Below are 20186 nucleotides of genomic sequence, written 5' to 3'. Positions count from 1 at the left end.
CTACATCTCTCAGTCCCTCCTTGTTAAGGCTTACAGCTGGCATATTCTGTCCTCTACCCTAAACTTCTCCAGCCCAGGTATTAGGCTGGGCTTCCCTCCTTACAGCTGCCCCTCTCTATATAATCCAACCATTTGGTTAACTGGTCTTTTTGTCTACCTCATGATTGAGAAACAATTTCTAAGTCTATGCTTATTTAGAAGACAACCAAAGGAAATTTATAATGTTGAGCCTGTGATTATGATAATATTAGTAGTATTTTACCTAATTACCTACCAGAGCTAGATTAATGGCTTATCAGAACTCCATTGATTAATGTCAAAACTCTGAGCTTTTGAAGTCTTTTTTTTATAAAAGAACTACATTTATTCCTTAGTCCAAACAGCAATTACATTGATTATTGAAAAATGCCTATTACATAGCAAACTTTTTAAACAAATTTGAAAATCATTATTCCAAAGACAATGTATACAAAATATAATTTGCCTCTATGCATACTTTTATAAATATATACATGCAGCCAATAAAAAATACATTTGCTATATTTATAAACAGCTTCTCTAATGATAGAGAAATATATATAATTAGATTACATGTTTATTCTCTTAAAATTTCCTCCTGTTTCACAAATAATTAAATTGCATGCTATAGCCACTGTTCTTTAAAACATTAAATAATCAAGCTTTTTTTTAATTTTTTAAATTTTTTTATTGATATATTTTTTATTTGCATTTCAAATGATTTCCCCTTTTCTGGGTCCCCACTCCCCGCAAGACCCATAAGCCCTCTTCCCTCCCCCTGTTCCTCCATCTACCCCTTCCCGCTTCCCTGTTCTGTAATTCCCCTATACTCTTGCACTGAGTCTTTCCAGAACCAGGGGCCACTCCTCCATTCTTTTTGGACATCATTTAATATGTGAATTATGTCTTGGGTATTCAAAGTTTCTAGGCTAATATCCACTTATCAGTGAGTGCATACCATGACTGATCTTTTGAGACTGGGTTACCTCACTTAGTATGATGTTCTCCAGCTCCATCCATTTGTCTAAGAATTTCATGAATTCATTGTTTCTAATGGCTGAATATATAAAAAATGTGTAAATATACCACATTTTTTTGTATCCATTCCTCCGTTGAAGAACACCTGGGTTCTTTCCAGCTTCTGGCTACTACAAATAGGGCTGCTATGAACATAGGGGAGCACGTGTCCTTATTGCATGCTGAAGAATCCTCTGGATATATGCCCAGGAGTGGTATAACCTGGTCCTCAGGAAGTGTCATGCCCAGATTTCTGAGGAACCGCCGAGCTTTTGACGTCTTAGTATAACAAAAGAAATAGAGAGAGGGAAATGAAATCTGGAACATATTTTTATTCCTTATATACTTTAAATTACTTTCTTAGACCTTTACAACTTGTATTTACACACCCCTCCACTGCTGGTGGGATTGTAAGCTGGAGTGGTACAACCACTCTGGAAATCAGTCTAACTGTTCGTCAGAAAACTGGACATGACACTTCCAGAGGAGCCTGCTATACCACTCCTGGGCATATACCCAGAGGATTCCCCAGCATGCAAAAAGGACACATGCTCCACTATGTTCATAGCAGCCTTATTTATAATAGCCAGAAGCTGGAAAGAACCCAGATGTCCCTCAATGGAGGAATGGATGCAGAAAATGTGGTATATTTACACAATGGAATACTACTCAGCAATTAAAAACAATGAATTCATGAAATTCTTTTTTTTTATTCGATATAATTTATTTACATTTCAAATGATTTCCCCTTTTCTAGCCCCCCACTCCCCGAAAGTCCCGTAAGCCCCCTTCTCTTCCCCTGTCCTCCCACCCACCCCTTCTCACTTCCCCGTTCTGGTTTGCCGAATACTGCTTCACTGAATCTTTCCAGAACCAGGGGCCACTCCTCTTTTCTTCTTGTACCTCATTTGATGTGTGGATTATGTTTTGGGTATTCCAGTTTTCTAGGTTAATATCCACTTATTAGTGAGTGCATACCATGATTCACCTTTTGAGTCTGGGTTACCTCACTTAGTATGATGTTCTCTAGCTCCATCCATTTGCCTAAGAATTTCATGAATTCATTATTTCTAATGGCTGAATAGTACTCCATTGTGTAGATATACCACATTTTTTGCATCCACTCTTCTGTTGAGGGATACCTGGGTTCTTTCCAGCATCTGGCAATTATAAATAGGGCTGCTATGAACATAGTAGAGCATGTATCCTTATTACATGGTGGGGAATCCTCTGGGTATATGCCCAGGAGTGGTATAGCAGGATCTTCTGGAAGTGAGGTGCCCAGTTTTCGGAGGAACCACCAGACTGCTTTCCAGAGTGGTTGTACCAATTTGCAACCCCACCAGCAGTGGAGGAGTGTTCCTCTTTCTCCACACCCTCTCCAACACCTGCTGTCTCCTGAATTTTTAATCTTAGCCATTCTGACTGGTGTAAGATGAAATCTCAGGGTTGTTTTGATTTGCATTTCCCTAATGACTAATGAAGTTGAGCATTTTTTAAGATGCTTCTCCGCCATTCGAAGTTCTTGAAATTCTTAGGCAGATGGTTGGAACTGGAAAATATCATCCTAAGTGAGGTAACTCAATCACAAAAGAAAAAAAACATGGAATGTAGTCACTGATAAGTGGATATTAATTAGCCCAGAAGCTCTGAATACTCAAGACACAATTAACATATCAAATGATTCCCAAGAAGAAGGAAGGGGAGGGCCCAGGTCCTGGAAAGGCTTGATGGGGCATTGTAGGGGAGTACCAGGACAGAGAATTGGGAGGGGGTGATTGGGGAATGGGCGAAGGGAAGAGGGCTTATGGGACTTATGGGGAGGGGGACACCAGAAAAGGGGAAATCATTTGTATCATATTGTAAACAAAGAATTTAGAAAATAAAAAAAATAATACTTTCTTAGACCCTCATAATTTACCTAAGCTTTCATATCCTCAGATCCTTTACCTACATGCAGGAAAAACACCCAAAAACTTAAAAAGAAGCATATAGGCAGATCTCCAAGTTTGAGTGAGGTCAGCCTGGTCTACAGAGTGAGTGTACTGGCTAGTTTTGTGTGTCAACTTGACACAGGCTGGAGTTATCACAAAGAAAGGAGCTTCAGTTGGGGAAGTGCCTCCATGAGATCCAGCTGTGGGGCATTTTCTCAATTAGTGATCAAGTGGGGAGGGCCCCTTGTGGGTGGTTCCACCTTTGGGCTGGTGCTCTTGGGTTTTATAAGAGAGCAGGCTGAGCAAGCCAGGGGAAGCAAGCCAGTAAGAAACATCCCTCCATGGCCTCTGCATCAGTTCCTGCTTCCTGACCTGCTTGAGTTCCAGTCCTGACTTCCTTTAGTGATGAACTGCAACGTGGAAATGTAAGCTCAATAAACCCTTTCCTCCCCAACTTGCTTCTTGGTCATGATGTTTGTGCAGGAATAGAAACCCTGACTACGTCAGTGAGTTTTAGGATAGCCTGGGTTTCACAGTTTAGAAACCCTGTCTCAAAAAACTCCCAACCAGCAAAAGAAAGAAGCATACATAGAAGAATGGGGGAGGTCTAGTATATCCTGTACAAGCCAGGAATAAGGTTTTAGTGCCACATACAACAGTGGATAAGATCACAGACCTGTGTGAGGTGAATCATGGGACACTTCACAGGTGTATGTGTCTAAGGCTACCACCGCAGTGGAAGGCACACTATAAAACTCTACCCTTCTGGGGAAAAAAAAATGAACAGAAGCTGTATGCCTGTACTATAAGTAGCTTTAAAATAAACTGTGAGAAAGTAAAAAAAAAAAAAAAATGCTGAGGTCAAGACTTAAGAAGAGAAAACATTAAAATTAGCCCTTAAGGTCTGGGATAGCCACATATACCATGATCTGTTCAAAAACAAAAAGAAAATGTATTCATCAAAATTTTGAAAGGTACTGTTAAGAAAATGAAAAGACAAAGTACATGCCTTAGAAAATGCAGGTATGAAGAGGTACTTGTTTTCAAAACAAAGAATTTTTGGTGGGTTGTTTTTGTTTTTGTTTTTTTGATTTGGTTTTTTTTGAGACAGGGTTTCTCTGTATAGTCCTGGCTGTCATGGAACTCACTTTGTAGACCAGGCTGGCCTCGAACTCAGAAATCACCCTGCCTCTGCCTCCCAGAGTGCCAGGATTACAGGCCATCACCGTCGAACAAAACAATGAATTTTCAAAGGAATGGTGAGAAAATAACTAGGTCAGATAATGTAAAAAACACAGAATGAAACTTTGAAGAGGACAAACGGACAGCAACATGTAAAGTCACACAGCCAACAATCAGGGACATAAAACAAATATATTCTAGTAGAGCTTAAAAACAGAAAAGAAAAATATCATCCTGAGTGAGGTAGCCCAATCACAAAAGAACACACATGGTATGCACTCACTGATAAGTGGATATTAGCCCAGAATCTTGGACTACCCAAGACACAATTCAAATATCAAACGATGCTCAAGAAGAAGGAAGAACAAAGCATGGATACTCTGGTCCTTCTTAGAAGGGGGAACAAAACAGAAGGAGATACAGAGATAAAGTGTTGAGCAGAGTCTGAGGGACGGACCATCCAGAGACTACCCCACCTAGTGATCCATCCCTTATATAATTACAAAACCCAGACACTATTATTGATGCCCACAAGTACTTGCTGACCACTGGAGCTGGATATAGCTGTCACCTGGGAGGCTCTGCTAGTGCATGAGAAATACTGGGGGGGGGGGGGGGACACTCCCAGCTAATGATTGAACTGAGCACAGGGTCCCCAATGGGGGAGGCTAGAGAAAGAATCCAAGAAGCTGAAGGAGTTTGCAGCATCATAGGAGGAACAACAATATGAGCCACCCAGTAGTCCCAGAGCTCCCAGGGACAAAAACATCAGACAGTGCAGATGGTGTTACCCATGGCTCCAGACTCACAGGCAGCAGAAGATGACCTTGTTGGACATCAAAGGGAGGAAGAGGCCCTTGATCCTGGAAAGGCTCAGTGCTGCAGTGTGGGGGAATGCTTGGACAGGGAAGTGGGAGAGGGTTGATTGGGGGACAGGAGGTAGGGTTATGAGACTTTGTGTGGGGGGGAAACCAGGAAAAGGGACAACATTTGAAATATAAATGAAGAATATATCTAATAAATAAAAAAACTAAACAGAAAAGAAAGAAAAATGGCCAAATGTTGAACTAGACATGGTGGCATACACCTTTAATCTCAGCACTTGGGAGGGTCAAGAAGACCATAAATTCAATACCAGCTTGGGCCAGTGAGAACCTGTCTTTAAAAAAAAAAGAAAAAAGTAAAAAAGAATCCACTTCCCAAATCAGGAAGAAATAAGCAAGTATTGAAGAGGATCTGGGCACCTAGAAGTCTTGCTCATTGTTAGTGGAACGCAATGCAGTGATCACTTTGGAAAACAGCTTCACGGTATCTTACAGTTGAACACACACTTGCCATACAAGCCAGTACTATTTCTAGGTACAGAGCCTACAGCAGAAGTCAGCCAACCTTTCTCAAAGGGTCTAATAGGAAATGAGTCAGGACTGGAGGCTATATGATTTTTATCTTAATTATTCTATACCATGTCAGTATTCCATGAGGTCAACTATTGACAATATGTAAAAGAATGGGCATGAATGTGTTTCACTAAGATATTTCTTCTAAACTCTTATTAGCCATAGTCCTAGCCCTGAGAGAAATTAACCATACATACAAAAGCACTGTACCAGAAAGACTTGCCATGGTGGAAGTCCAGAAAGAACTATTACTAACACAGTCATGAAAAAAGGATCAGCTGTTACTAGAGTATAGGCATGTAGCCTCAAAATCCTGTCAGAAACAGAGGCTTTAAGTGACTGAAAGTGAGAGAGCAAAGCAATAAAAGAAAAACCATCCATGGCTATCAAAAGAGAAGAAGGTCAACCATCTGCCTCTGAGAGAGGCCCAAGATCACTTCTGATGCTAAGACAAAGAATAATTGCTTCTGGAAGAAGAGCAGTGGTGAAAACCCTCGGTATCATGGAAGGAACAAGGCCTTCATTGGGTCTGCGACCCTACAAAACACTGATCAGTGGTGCTATGTGTCTGCAAGATAAGGCAAGATGGTCAGAATTTTGGGGCAGGCTGTGTAACAGAGTGAGACACCCCCACACACCCTATAACACACAGAAAAATAATCATCCTGAAGCAGAGAGATGCCTGAGCAGGAAACAGGAAGGACTTGAGAGGACCTACAGGTGGTTCCAGGTACCCAAGCCTGGGCTGTGACTCCAGATCCAGGGCATCTGATGCTACTGCCCTTCTGAACTCATGTGCACACACACACACACATGTAATTAAAAAGAATAAAAAGATATCTTTAAAATAGTAATAATAATAATCCCAAATACAGTTCAACTGTTTATTAACACTGAGTTAGTCTACCACATTACCAACATGATAAAAGGTTGGCACAAGTCACTCAATAGTTACTTCAGTTTGCTTTCCCACAGGTAATGCCTACCATTCAACCAAAAATTATGAGACAACAATTCAAGAAAAATTGGCCCATTACAAACTAATCAGCAGACCTGGACTCAAAAATGATTCAGAGATTGAAATTCGTTAATAGGAGCTCTAATATACCTATGGTTTGGTGTGTATTCCCAGCTACTAGAGAGGCTAAGGGAGAAGAGTGAAAGTTTAAACCCAGCTATGACCACATACAGAGACCCAGTCTCAAAACCAAACTTATGATTAATATATTAAAAACTCCAGTTAAAAGGTTATCAGCATACACGTACCTCCAAAGGCACTGCATACATATGGTATATAAACATATATGCAGGAAAAGCACTCATACACATAAAATTAAAAAAACTATTTAATATGTAATTAAAAACAGAAACCAAAAAATTATAAAGAAAAATTTTAAACCTGTGGAGTAGAAATCAACCTCAAAGTAATAGATTTGTAAACAAGGAACTGGAGAGATGACTCAGTGGTCCAGAGCACCAGCTGTTCTTTCAGAGGACCCAGGTCCAATTCCTAGCACCCACATGGCAGCTCACAACTGCCCAACTCCAGTTTCAGGGCATCTGACACTCTCATGCAGACATAAATGCAGGCAAATCTTCAATGCACATAAAAATGAATAAATTATTTTTAAAAATTTGTAAAACAGCTTACCTAGATGCAAATTCACTTAATTCTGAATATTCTGTGGGCTCCATTATTATGCTGAGGTCAGTTATAATAGAAGATTTTTTCTCTTTAGTCTAAAATAAAGATTAAAAAGTTTATGTACAAGAGCAGACTATCTTTAAGACAAGAATATTTTAAAAAATGCAAATAAAAAATTGACAAGAAATGATAAGATATTGGCTATTTGTCAAGTAAATTAAATGGTACATTCAGTACTTACTAAAACCTAAAATGATTTCCAAATTCATTACTTAGATTGAATATTGACACCATAAATATTAGGAGAAACGAAATTTTAAACTTCCAACCAAACAACAGGAAAATAACTAGTAAATATAATTATATAAAAATTCAAATTATCTGCAGGGTGGTCATGGCTGTCCTGGAACTCACTATATAGACTAGCCTGGCCTCAAACTCACAAAGATCCACCGGCCTCTCCTTCCCAGAGCTAGGATTAAAGGAGTGCACCAGCATGCCTAGTGATGTTCCAGAGACATTCTTACAACTCAAATTTTAAAGACAAAAATAATTAAAAATTGGACAAAGGACTTGGATAGAAATTTCTCCAAGGCAATATATGAATAGTAATCTATTGATACATAACATACCTTTATTACTGTCCTTTAAATAAATATATATACATATACAAACATACATACACACATATTACAATATGGATTCTTGTAAACTTTAGCTATGCAGTCAACTTTGAAATAAGGTATCTTAGTTTGCCATGTTGAATTGGCAGTTTACAGTCAATTAACAGTCATAATGGTCTGGAAATGTTTATTTTTTCCCATTTGTTAATTGCCAGGGATTAATACACTGTATTAAACATGTAAGTTCTTACCTATGTGGGTCTGATCACAGACTCACAGAGGAAATGATGCACACACTATCACTACCTAGTAGTTCCATTTGACCTAGTAACTTTTCTCCTAATCATACTGCCAAACAAACCCATATATCCACTGAATACCTTCCCATGAGTGTTCATACAGCATTAGTCAGAACAACCAAAAGAGAAAATAACTTCACCAACTGCTAAAATGGACAAAAAGCGGTACATCTGCATATGGGATATGACTTTTGCCCCAACAAAGTACTAACACATGCTATAACAAGGGGAGCCTTGAGAACATGATAAATAAAAAGAAAGCAGACACAAGAAACCAAATGTTATGTGATTCCATTTCCATGAAATGCTCAAAGTAGAAAATAAACAAAAAGCAGATTAATGCTTCTTTAGGGCTGAGAAAGAGGAAGAAATAAAAGGTTTATCTTAATGAAGCTTTATTTTAAGATATTATTTTCAGGAAAAAAAATAGGATGTTGAAGGGTTAACAGCACTTGTGCCCTTGCAGAGAACCTCCGTTCGGTTCTTTGCATCCTCTTGACCCACAACCTCTTTAACGCCAATGCCACAGGCGCCAAGCATAGACATAAAGTAAAATAAATAAGTAAGTAAATAAAAAGAAAACATAGAAAGGCTAAGGGAAAACAAAACTCACTCTCTCCCTCCCTCCCTCCCTGCACATGCATGTGTGTGTGATTCTTTCCCCCATCGATACAGGCAGGTCAGTTTGGGATTCAGTGCCCTGACTTGCACATCTCTTAAAAAGTTGTAGTTTCTGCTTAGCCAGTGTGAAACTAACTTTATCCCTGCCCTGCCATTGGTTCTGCTGACCACGTCACTTCTGAATTGATAAATAAGGGAAATGGCCTTATAAACATCTCTGACCTCCATGTCCTTGCAGACTCAACAGGTCATTTTTTCTATCATGTTCTTTTAATAGGAAGTCTCAGCTGACTTTTGAAACTTAAGAACTAAGAAATATATAAGTAAGTAAATAAATAAAAAAGAAAACATAGAAAGGCTAGGGGAAAACAAAATTCTAAGAAATCCCTAAGTAAGGGACCCTAGAGTCAGTGTAGTAGCTCATACCTGCAGTGCTAGCATTCATGAGTTCTGAGGCTGGAGGACTGGAACAAGTAGCCAGCCTGGAATACATGGTGAGTTCTAAATGGGCCTGGGCTACAGTGTGAGAGACCTTGTCTCAACCTTATCCCTACCACTTCATCAAAAATATTTAGAAAGATACTAATTTTACAAACTGTATATACTTTTAAGACAGGAGTCAGTTTCCCATAGACAGTAAGGGGGAAAGCTCTGTGGTTAAACTGCCAGGTGGTCAAATCAGCATGGGTAGGTACAAAGAGAACATAATTCAGTCAACAGACAGCAAGACTCAAGACAAACTTGAACTCCATGGCATTTCAATCAGTTCCTTGTCCACAACCCTGCCCTGCTTAAGTTCCTGTCCTGACTTCCCTCCAGGATGAACAGTGATAAGGAAGTGTATACCAAACTTTTCTCCCCTACCTTGCTTTAGTCACAGTGTTTTATCACAGCAACAGTAACTCTACCTAGGACAGGCATTTTGGTTCAAAAATCTGTAGTAATAATTATTTTGGAAAAATAAGTATTTATAAAACCAAAGCGTGCTATTTAAATCTTTTAATTTTCTGACAGATAAATGTCTCCCTCTAGTGGAACATTTGATTTTAGGGGGAAAAAAACCAACACATTGCCCTCTCTTTTTTTTTTTCCCCTAGTAATCTTAAAAGTAAAAACATATACAACAAGCAGGGCAATGGCAGCACACATCTTGAATCCTAGCCCTTGGGAGGCAGAGGCAGGCAGATCTTTGAGTTCAAGGCCAGCCTGGTCTATAGAGCTAGTTCCAAGACAGCCACAGCTACACAGAGAAACCCTGTCTCAAACAAACAAACAAACAAACAAACAAACAAACCAAAAAATAAAAACATTTGTTTTAGATTACTTTTCTGTTGCTGTGATAAACACCATTTTCCAAAGCAATTTGTAATAGGAAAAAAATATTTTACAATTTCAAGTCACAGTTCATGATGCAGGGAAGTCAGGGCAGGAGCTTACAGCAGGAATCATGGAGGAGTGCTGCCTGCTGGGCTGCTCACGGCTTATGCTCAGCTGTCTAATACAGGTCAGGACCATCTGCCTAAGGATGGTGCCACCCACAGTGACATCCACAGCAATCAAAACAATCCCCCACAGGTATGCTCCCAGGCCAATATGATCTCAAAATTCTCTCTTCCTTTCCAGTTGATTCTAGGTTGTGTTAAGGGGACACTAAAAACTAAGCAGCACAATGATAAAACCATTTTAGAAGATATTTAAATTTACCAATCAGATTTATATGTACATCTTCATTGACCTAGCAATTCTAATTTTTTAAAGATCTATGTTAAGTATATGGATGTTTTCCTGATGCATATATGTATACCATGTACATTCAGACACAAGAGGACACCCATTCTTTGCAACTGTAGTTTTAGATAGTTGTAAGCTATCATGCAGTATCAGAAACTGATCCCAGGTCTTCTGCAAGAGTAGCAAGTACTCTTAACTGCTTAGCCATCTCTTCAGTTTCTCACCTACACAGTACCTACACAGTAAGTGTGGCAGCACATGACTGGCATCCAAATTCTCAGGACACTGAAGCAGAAGGAACATGAGTTCAAGGTCAAGTTGAACAAGGTTTATAGCAAGATTTTATCCCTCTATACACACACACATAAATTCCATTAAAGTAAAAAATTAAAAATAAAACCAAAAAACTTCATTTTATTAGAATTTTAAATAACAGAAATTTTAAAAAGGTCTTTGTCCCCCTTTTTCCAACCAATAACTGTTAACTATTGACAAGGCCTATATAATTGATCCCCAGGTCCTGTTAATTCCACAGCCATCTGCAGTTCTTTCCAACATCTTACTTGACAGTGATTCTTTAAGAGTCATAAAATTTAATAGGCTCAGAGAGACACTGAGTGTTCTCAACAGAGCCAAGGAAAGCACACTTTCCTGCATCACATTATTAGCAAAACCAAATAGTCAGCAAATGTCTGCAGAATTTAGAAGTGAACAACAATACATTCTCTTTGGAGATTCATTTGCAGTATTCAGTCTTCCAAAGAATGTTAACAGTGCTCATATTTTTCTATATCCCTAAAGCACATAAGGTAGAAAAACCCTTTAATTGTGCCTAATGCTTTCTTGTTCTGAATTTCATGGCCTATGGTGACAAAAGTATGTAACTTAAAGTGAGGTTAAAATATTTTTTATTTGAATCTTAAGCCAGCCCCACTAGTAAGAACACAAATAGTCTTTGGATACAACACATCTTGAAAAGCACAGCTCCACTGAACTCCTTGTTCACATCAAACTCAGAGCAGTCTGTGTTCAACTGGATTTGTAGACAAACCTTCCTAGTAGAAAACTTCTTTTGAGATAAACCATGAAATAACTAAGAAAGACTTAAACACCTATAAAGGCCCTAAGGCAAACAGGATACCATAATCAATTCCCAGACTACAATTCTAGACTATAGAAGTCCTAAGAAGCTGACCTGTCTTCAGTCCAAGTTGTCAGGGGCTATAGTCTGTGCCCTAAAATAGATACCACCATGCAGGAAAACAGATAGTATAATACCATTCTGAGGTGAGGATCACACTCAAAACAGAGAAAAATCAATTGGTCAGTCTATATACTTACAATGGGAAAAAGCTAAGAGTTCCTGGATCAAAAACATGTGGGCCTTAAAACAGGCTGTCTGAGCTGGCTGACACTATCAGTTGGGGCGCATGCTCCAGTCCAGTCTTTAACAGAGCTTTCCATGGTCACTTCTAGTGTCTCAGTGACCATGTATAGCTCTAAGTTGATACCCATTTGGGAACACCATAACTTATATAAATCACTCACTAATTACGCCTTGATATCTGAAAATGCTACCTGTTGTGTGAGCCAAAGTTCCCAGAAAGAAGCCACACGTTCAAGATGAAACCTTTTGCAAGACTGATTAACTGACTAAAGCTTCGATGATTATAGAATTTGGAATGTTTCAAGTCCAGGGCCAAATCACAATATGTCTTGGGCTATCTTTAGTTTTCCAAACTGCCATTCCTTGCCCTCCTGTATTGAACCCAACATTATGAGGCTAACATATAAAAGCCGTTTAGAATCTATCAACTTTTTTTTAATGGATGAGTTCATGTACATATGCATGGCCAAAAGAGGACATTAGGTTCCTTTATAGATAGTCCTGAGCAGTCATATGGTTGCTGAGAATTGAACTCAGGACCTCTGGAAGAGGTGCTAATGTTTTTAACCACTGCATGAACCATCTCTCCAGCCCTAGAACCTATCGACTTTAAACAGACCCCTGGCTCCCACCAACCTAACAGCTAAGAATGCCATCAGATAGCATGTGAGGCCTGTAACTGAGATGTTGCTGCTTTACTCTATCTCTTCTGCCATGAGAAATATATTTTTTAATGAACAACTGTATTTTGTTCTACTTTGAAGAGCCACACTGTAGTTTCTGGGTCACATTGGTAATACTGAAGGGCGATACTGAAGTGAATGAATGTCGGGAGCTCTGTCATGAGATAAGAAGCAGACATTGCACAGCCCATCCTTAGCCTGCCCCAGGCCAGTGACAGCAAATGGCACGGGCAGCAAAGAGCAGCAAAACCTCAAAGCCTAGATCCCCGGACCTCATCCTTGGACTGCCTTTATTAGATGATTCTCTGATGTGTAACAACACAGGGTACTGACTCGGTCACTGACTTCTGTCCCACACAGAGAGGCATGATTTGGGGCTTGTTTCATGGCTGAGGATACTGACTAGCATAAACAATGCTGGACCCCGAGTTTAACTGCTGGAGTGCAGCTAGTCTACAGAGCTTGAGGTGACAACTGCCTTTCCCCACTTCATCCACCTGATTACCCAAGACCAAAACAGTTTTTCTATCCTTCCTGGTTCTGTTCTTTGTACAAATTTCTTATAAACCCAGATGGCAAAATCAGTTAAAACTTCTGCTATCAAAGAATGTGTCCAGCAAGGTTGTTTCTCAAAATTATGGCTAAACTTGAATCTTTTCAGAGGCAGCCTCTGGCTGTTGTGCCTGTTCTGTTTCACCAGCCAATAGGGTTCTATGTGATCATTCTGTCTGCTTCATCACATTAAACAAAGTTTAGGACAAAGGCAAGTCCTTTTTATGTTGTTTAGTAGTGCGGAACAACCCACAGGATCATTCTACCTCAAGAGTCTTTCAACATGGGTGTAGTCCCAAGATGACCACTACCTGAAAGACCCTACAAGGACACTGTCCTGACACATAAGAAAGTTATTAAGTAATATCTTTTGTTGTTTCAACATGATAAATCATTGAGAAGTTTGTTACACAGCAATAAACAACTAAAAGGTATCAGCTTGCCCAGCAGCTAACTGCTGGTGGCACGCAGCACTGCTTCCACACCCTCAGAGACTTTCCCTGGGAGCCTCAAATCATCTCCTACCTGGCCTTATGGAAGGCACATATGACCTCAGCACCAATTCCATCATGTTCAGGTGAGAGGGGGAGGGGACGCTTAATTTTTTATATATTACAAATGTGCTATACAAGGATCCTGGCTTATGCACTCCCCCTCATCTCAACCACTGTAATGGCTAAGTATGGGAACTGTTTCTCATAGGAAAAAAATCTGTTATCGTAACAAGCTCCAGTTACCTCAATTTGCAGAACCTCAAATTCCAGTTGAAATGTAACCATGCTGCAATTTCCTGATAATCTGTGTCTCTGTAGAACTTTCTTTGTATCTGTTAATTAGAAAATAAAACACTTTAGGATAGAATGTTCTATATATATCTGTTAAATCTAATTGGTCCAAAGCTTCAATTAGTTTCATTGTGTCCCTGTTTAGTTTCTGTTTTCCTGATCGGTCCATTGAGGAAAGTGCAGTGTTGAAGTCACCCACAATTAATGTGTTAGGTGCAATGTGTGCTTTGAGTTTCAATAAAGTTTCTTTTACGAAAGAGGGTGCCCTTGCATTTGGAGCATAGATGTTCAGGATTGAGAGTTCTTCTTGTTGTATTTTTCCTTTGACCAGCAAGAAGTGTCCCTCAGAGTCTCTTTTGATGACTTTGGGTTGAAAGTCAATTTTATCTGATATTAAAATGGCTACTCCAGCTTGTTTCCTGAGACCATTTGCTTGTAAAATTGTCTTCCAGCCTTTTACTCTAAGGTAGTGTTTGTCTTTGACCCTGAGGTGTGTTTCCTGTAAGCAGCAAAATGTAGGGTCCTGTTTACATATCCAGTCAGTTAGTCTGTGTCTTTTTATTGGGGCATTAAGTCCATTGATGTTAAGAGATATTAAGGAATAGTGATTGTTACTACCTATCATTTTTGACGTTATTTTTTAAATTTGATTGCTTAACTTCTTTTGGGTTTGATGAAAGGTTACTATCTTGCTTTTTCCAGGGTGAAGTTTCCCTCCTTGTATTGGTGTTTTCCTCCTATTATCCTTTGTAGGGCTGGGTTTGTGGATAGATATTGGAGAAAATAAAACGCTTCAAAAGAATATTTTTCTTCAATACTTTTTTTAAAGGTAAAATTAGTGTTTTATTTTACTTAAACTAGTCCAGCCTGAACTGGTTTATCATGGTACAGTCAAATATAAACAACTTTCTACATACATTTACATAAAAATACTCTTGGTGGAATCTTCAATACTTTTTTTAAGTGAGTACTTAAGGGTAGATGTATGAAAGCATACATTAGTAATCACTTTAAAAAAAACTGGAAGGGTCAAGTCAAAGTAATTGGCCTTATAAAATGGGATTACTAAAAACTTATACTTTCAAGTTCTCAAGTATATCAATAGTTAAGAAAAATATACACATACAAAAATACATACATACATATTTATACATTTGTGTATATCTACTAATTATATTATATATATATATTAGGTTATACCCTAAGTAAGTTTAAATCATGTTAACTGTTATATCTATTCTTTTCTTTTTCTGTTATATATATTTTCTTCCTCCCTCCCTCCCTCCCTCCCTCCCTCCCTCCCTCCCTCCCTCCCTCCCTCCTTTCTTTCTTCCTTTCTTTCTTTCTTTCTTTCTTTCTTTCTTTCTTTCTTTCTTTCTTTCTTTCTTTCTTTCTTTCTTTCTTTCTTTCTTTCTTTCTGATTCAGGGTCTCTCTTTATATAGCAAGACCCCTTGCTGTTCTGGAACTCACTATGTAGACCAGGTTGGCCTCAAACTCACAAAGTGTGTGTGTGTGTGTGTGTGTGAGAGAGAGAGAGAGAGATCCATATGGAAGTCAGAAGACAACTTGTGGGATCTGTTCTCTTCCTCCATTATATGGGTTCTAGGAAATGAACTCTGGTCATTATTGGGCTGGGCGTTAGTGCCTTTATTTGCTGAGCCATCCATCTTGCTTATCTTTTTGGAAAATTTTCAGTATTATCTCATTGTTTGAATGGGCCAGTCTGGTAAGATGACTTAGTGGGGTCAAAACACTTGGCACCAAGCTTAACAATCCAACTTTGATACCCTAAACTCACACAGTGAAAGGAAAGAACCAACTCCTTCAATTTGTCCTCTGACTTTGGCAAGAGTACTCTAGCACATGTGGGTCTACACAAACACATACTAAATATACAAATTTTAAGAAGTAATAAAAAGGGACTGGTGAGATGGCTCAGCGGTTAAGAGCACTGACTGCTCTCCCAAAGGTCCTGAGTTCAAATCCCAGCAACCACATGGTGGCTCACAACCATCCGTAATGAGACCCGACGCCTTCTTCTGGTGTGTCTGAAGACAGGTACAGTGTACTTACATATAATAAATAAATAAATCTTTAAAAAAAAAAAGGAGAAGTAATAAAAGGGCCAAAACTTCAAGATGAATCTCAATAATATAGGTCACTTTATTTTGTAGACAAGCAGCTCAGGCTCATATACATACTGTATTTGAATCTAAGTTTTATTTTTTTCACTATGAAAGTATGTAGTAGCCGGGCGGTGGTGGCCCACGCCTGTAATCCCAGCACTCTGGAAAGCAGAGGCAGGCGGATTTCTGAGTTCAAGGCCAGCCTGGTCTACAGAGTGAGCTCCAGGACAGTCAGGGCTATACAGAGAAACCCTGTCTCAAATAAATAAATAAATAAATAAATAAATAAAAATAAAAGAAAGTATATAATAAACATATAGATTGTATATAAGTATATATAATAAACTTTAACCTAACATACTTTTTAAATTTGAACAGACTAATTTTTTTCATTGCAGTCATAAAGTTTACTTTTTCCAGAAAACTGGGAATATGCGGGAGCAAAAAGGAAAAGCAGACTGCACGCACCATCCAAAGACATTTGTTTTACTAAAAAATCCTAACATTCTCTTCTAACCTCTCTTCTTCGAGTTCTCCAAAACGTAGTCATACCACATCTCATTTTTTTCCCCAAGACATGGTTTCTCTGTGTAGCCCTGGCTGTCTTGGACTTGCTTTGTAGACAAGGCTGATCTTCCAACTCACAGAGACCCATCTGCCTCTGCCTCTGCCTCCCCAGTGCTGGGATTAAAGACATATGCCACCATGCCTGGCTACCACATCTCATTTTAATCCATGTGTGTTATACCACTGTGTAAAGAAACCAAAATGTGAGAGTCAATAATTACCATTCATATTTAGAATTATTAAATGAAATAGAAGGGACTGTAGAATAAAAAGCTTTCTTTTAGTAAAAATCACCTTTGTAAGTATTTGCTTCAGATGGATCCATTTGCTAAATGGGATGAATTCACAGCAAATTCACCCTCAAAAAAGTTCTTTAATTTTAGTACATTTAAAAAATTTGAACAAAGGAAAGGATAAGAACAGGGTTGGCTTGGTTGGCTGAATTTTTGCTTTGTATTAGTACGTAGATCCTTGGCATATACATGAGAGAAAGGAGAGAAGATTTGCAAGGAGTTGGAAGGGAAGAACTGAGACCTGAGGGGTCGGTCAGCTAGCCTGGAGGATGTAATGCAGAAACTAGAAGAGAAACGTTGCCTCAACAAGGTAGAGAGAGAACAGACCCCTGAAAGCCGCCCTCTGACCACCGTAGCATCGTATGTGTGCACCTCACTCCAAAACACACAATGAAATTTTAAAAACCACATTCAAGTTAAAAAATGATTCGTACCATTTTCTGTCTCTTCAGTGTTTGCAATATCCTCCATCTTGGAATAGTCTCTTATATTGAAGCCAGTAAGTTTACTTAAAAATGAGAGTTCAGATTTTACATGCCCAAGCTGACTTCTCAAGTCTTTCAAGGATTCCCATTCCTCAGAATCTGATTGGGAAATTTTTTGAAATGATTTCCTGAAAAGCAAATATAATAGTTACTTGACAACTAGTAAATGTGTTATTTAACTATACAAATGGTCCTCTAGATTCCACCCCTGGTACCAAAGGTGCGGTTGGAGGGATAGCTCTGTGGCTAGACTAAGAACACTGGCTGTTCTTCCAGAGGACCCTATTTTTACTTCCAGCACCCACATGGTGGTTTATAACGCTCTGTAACTCCAGTTCCAGGGGATCCAAAACCCTGTTCTGGCCTCCAGTGCGCACCAGACACAGTAGTACACAGACACACATGCAGTCAACATAGGGACAATCTAAGGCTTATTGAGCTTGGGGACTGCCAAGTAAAATGATAGATTACAGGCATGACCTGAAGGAGAAGTGTCATGGTAAGAAAAACAATAGGCTATTCCTGGGGGAAGGGGGGGGGGGGAAGAGGAGAGAACATCTCAGAAAATTAGGGAAATGGATGCAACAGGAAATCACATTAAATAAACCAGAAAGGTAAATACTAGTTTTCTCTCATCTGTGAAACCCACATTTAAAGTTCTCTCCTCTACACACCTGTGTGTGTGTGTGTGTGTGTGTGTATGTGTGTGTAGGAAGGGAGATTACCAAATCAAGGTCATTCACCTAATAGCAAAGCCAAGTTCCGAAGGCACTCAATTTTGACATCAGAGAGTATGGACACATGGATATAACTAAACAAATTAGTTCCAATATTCTGGCTGCCAATCCAATCAACTATCTGGATCATTTTAAAAGTATCTTGGAGGATCGACAAGATGGCTCTGCAGGTAAAAGTACTTGCTGCACAAGCCTAGCATTGGTGTTTTATTGCCACTGGAAGGAAAGAACTGTCACTTGGATATGTCTGTTCTATACTCTGACCTCCACATATATGTTATAGCATACAAATGCAATAATAATAATGAAACATTAAGTAGCTCAGGAAACAGGTCTCAATCGTCCTTCAAAATGAGAAAAAAAATCTACATTAAATCTACACATTTTGGATTGACATTTAACGTATTCCCTAATCTGGCCTCTTCTAACTTTTCAGTTCCATTACTGAGAAGTCCCAGATTACATAACCAATCTACTACACCATACTGGGCTTACATTGACATCTTGTGGTGAGTAAAGAAACCATGGTATGACAAAGAGCTTCTTAAAAGTATAGGGGCAGGCTGTGCTGATAAAACACAAATTCGAACTTGATAAGTGGGGATGGAGTCAGCCCAGCAGTCTCACTAACTCCCAGGTAATCCTAATGCTACCAATATGTGGGTCACACCTGAATTAGTGGCAAACATCTCCCATTCTTGTTGTGGAATAGGCCAGAGGACACACACAGACACACACACACTTCCCTCTTTCAGTTACAACCTTCTATTATTTTTCTTTAAAACATCTCCGTGTTTTCCTGCACCAAGGTTCTTTGCAGCACAGAAAAATCTCATTTTCTGTACCTGACCAAATTATACCTAATAAAATAAAGGTAGTTTGTTTTCATGTTTAAGATAAGTTACTGCTAGTTCCAGCCTTCTCTCTTTGAATGGACAATGCCTGGGCTTTGGACTTCTCTAGAATTTTAGGCAAGCTATTTAACTTCTTTTACACTTAGATCAATTACCTTTAAATAAGGCTTAACATAGCACCTAATCCAGATGACTATCACACTTTCCTATAGACAGCATTAGCTGTATACCAATTTATAGTTGTCTGTGCTAGGCTGCTCTGCCATGGGGCTATCTATATAAACCCCCAACCCTTGTTATTAACATAATGCAAAAAAGAAGTCAGGACCATTTAACTGTGATAAGGTGACTCACAAAAACAAATTTATGAAATCAGAGCTAGGGAATCCCAACGAGACAGCACGCATGGTAACTCAGGTAAAAACTCCACTACTGGGTGTGGGAGTTGGGGGCTGAGGAATAAGGATCTTGAATTTGAAATCAAATTAAGCCAATTCCTGATCTACAGAGTAACAATGACTCCAAATCCAGAAAAAAAAACAGCTATCTGGCTACAGTTTCCCGAAGGCAAGATTGCTTAAAGAAAAGCAAGACATTCCCTTTGATTCTCATCAACCGGGCGAAAACAACCCTTAAGAAAACTATTTTCTGCTGATTATAATCAAGCCAGAAGCCTCAAACGCAGCGTTCACACTCTGAGGTCATCGTCCTCACAGGATACTGATTCAAGTTCGCGTTTCGGGACGTCTTCCTCTACGTTATCCTGCAGGGGGCTTGGGGAGAGTCGGAGCCCACTGTCAGAAGGTTGATGGGTACGCGGGGTGCAAAGTGCATGGGCCGGGGGGATGGAGGCGAGCCACGTACCTGGCTCCGGACATCTTCTCCCCGGGGCGTTGCAGCATTCTGCACTCTCGCTGCAGCGATGCGACCTCCGCCTCCAAGGCGCGCAGTTCGCGGGTCTCGGGATCCATGACTTCCGACGCGGAGCCCTGAAAGTGCAGCGCAGACACAGCGGACTGGGCGCCTCCGGAGCTGCTTCAAGCTGCGCGCGCGCTCCCGGCGCGGACCATTCAAGAGCTCGCCGGGGAGAGGCTGCTGGGAGACGCGCGTCCACCCCTCCCGCCTCAACCCACGTTCCAGAGCCTTACGTCCCTCAGAAAGTTGCGTCGAGCGTCTAGAAACTCCCGAAGCTTCTGAGAGTTGGTTCGTTCCAAATCGAACGTCAAACTGCAACGGCCGCCCACCCCTT

At 39.7% G+C, this 20186-nt stretch overlaps 1 protein-coding gene across 2 annotated transcripts in view; it reads right to left on the bottom strand.

Annotated features, from left to right (window-relative positions):
* Cenpp (centromere protein P) overlaps positions 1-20115 on the bottom strand; it is a 190520-nt gene extending 170405 nt beyond the window's left edge. For both annotated transcript variants that reach the window (XM_052157269.1, XM_052157270.1), the window contains exons 1-4: positions 19802-20115; positions 17296-17474; positions 13827-13915; positions 7200-7288 (exon numbers count right to left, since the gene is read on the bottom strand). In XM_052157269.1, coding sequence (XP_052013229.1) covers positions 7200-7288; positions 13827-13915; positions 17296-17474; positions 19802-19908 — 464 coding nt within the window. In that variant the 5' untranslated portion in view covers positions 19909-20115. The remainder of the gene's footprint in view (positions 1-7199; positions 7289-13826; positions 13916-17295; positions 17475-19801) is intronic.
* Between the last annotated feature and the right edge of the window lie 71 nt (positions 20116-20186).

The sequence above is a fragment of the Apodemus sylvaticus genome, chromosome 14, assembly GCF_947179515.1.
Source record: "Apodemus sylvaticus chromosome 14, mApoSyl1.1, whole genome shotgun sequence".
Lineage (NCBI taxonomy): Eukaryota > Metazoa > Chordata > Mammalia > Rodentia > Muridae > Apodemus > Apodemus sylvaticus.
Note: the sequence above shows the minus strand (reverse complement) of the source record. Positions and strands in the feature narration are given on the sequence as shown.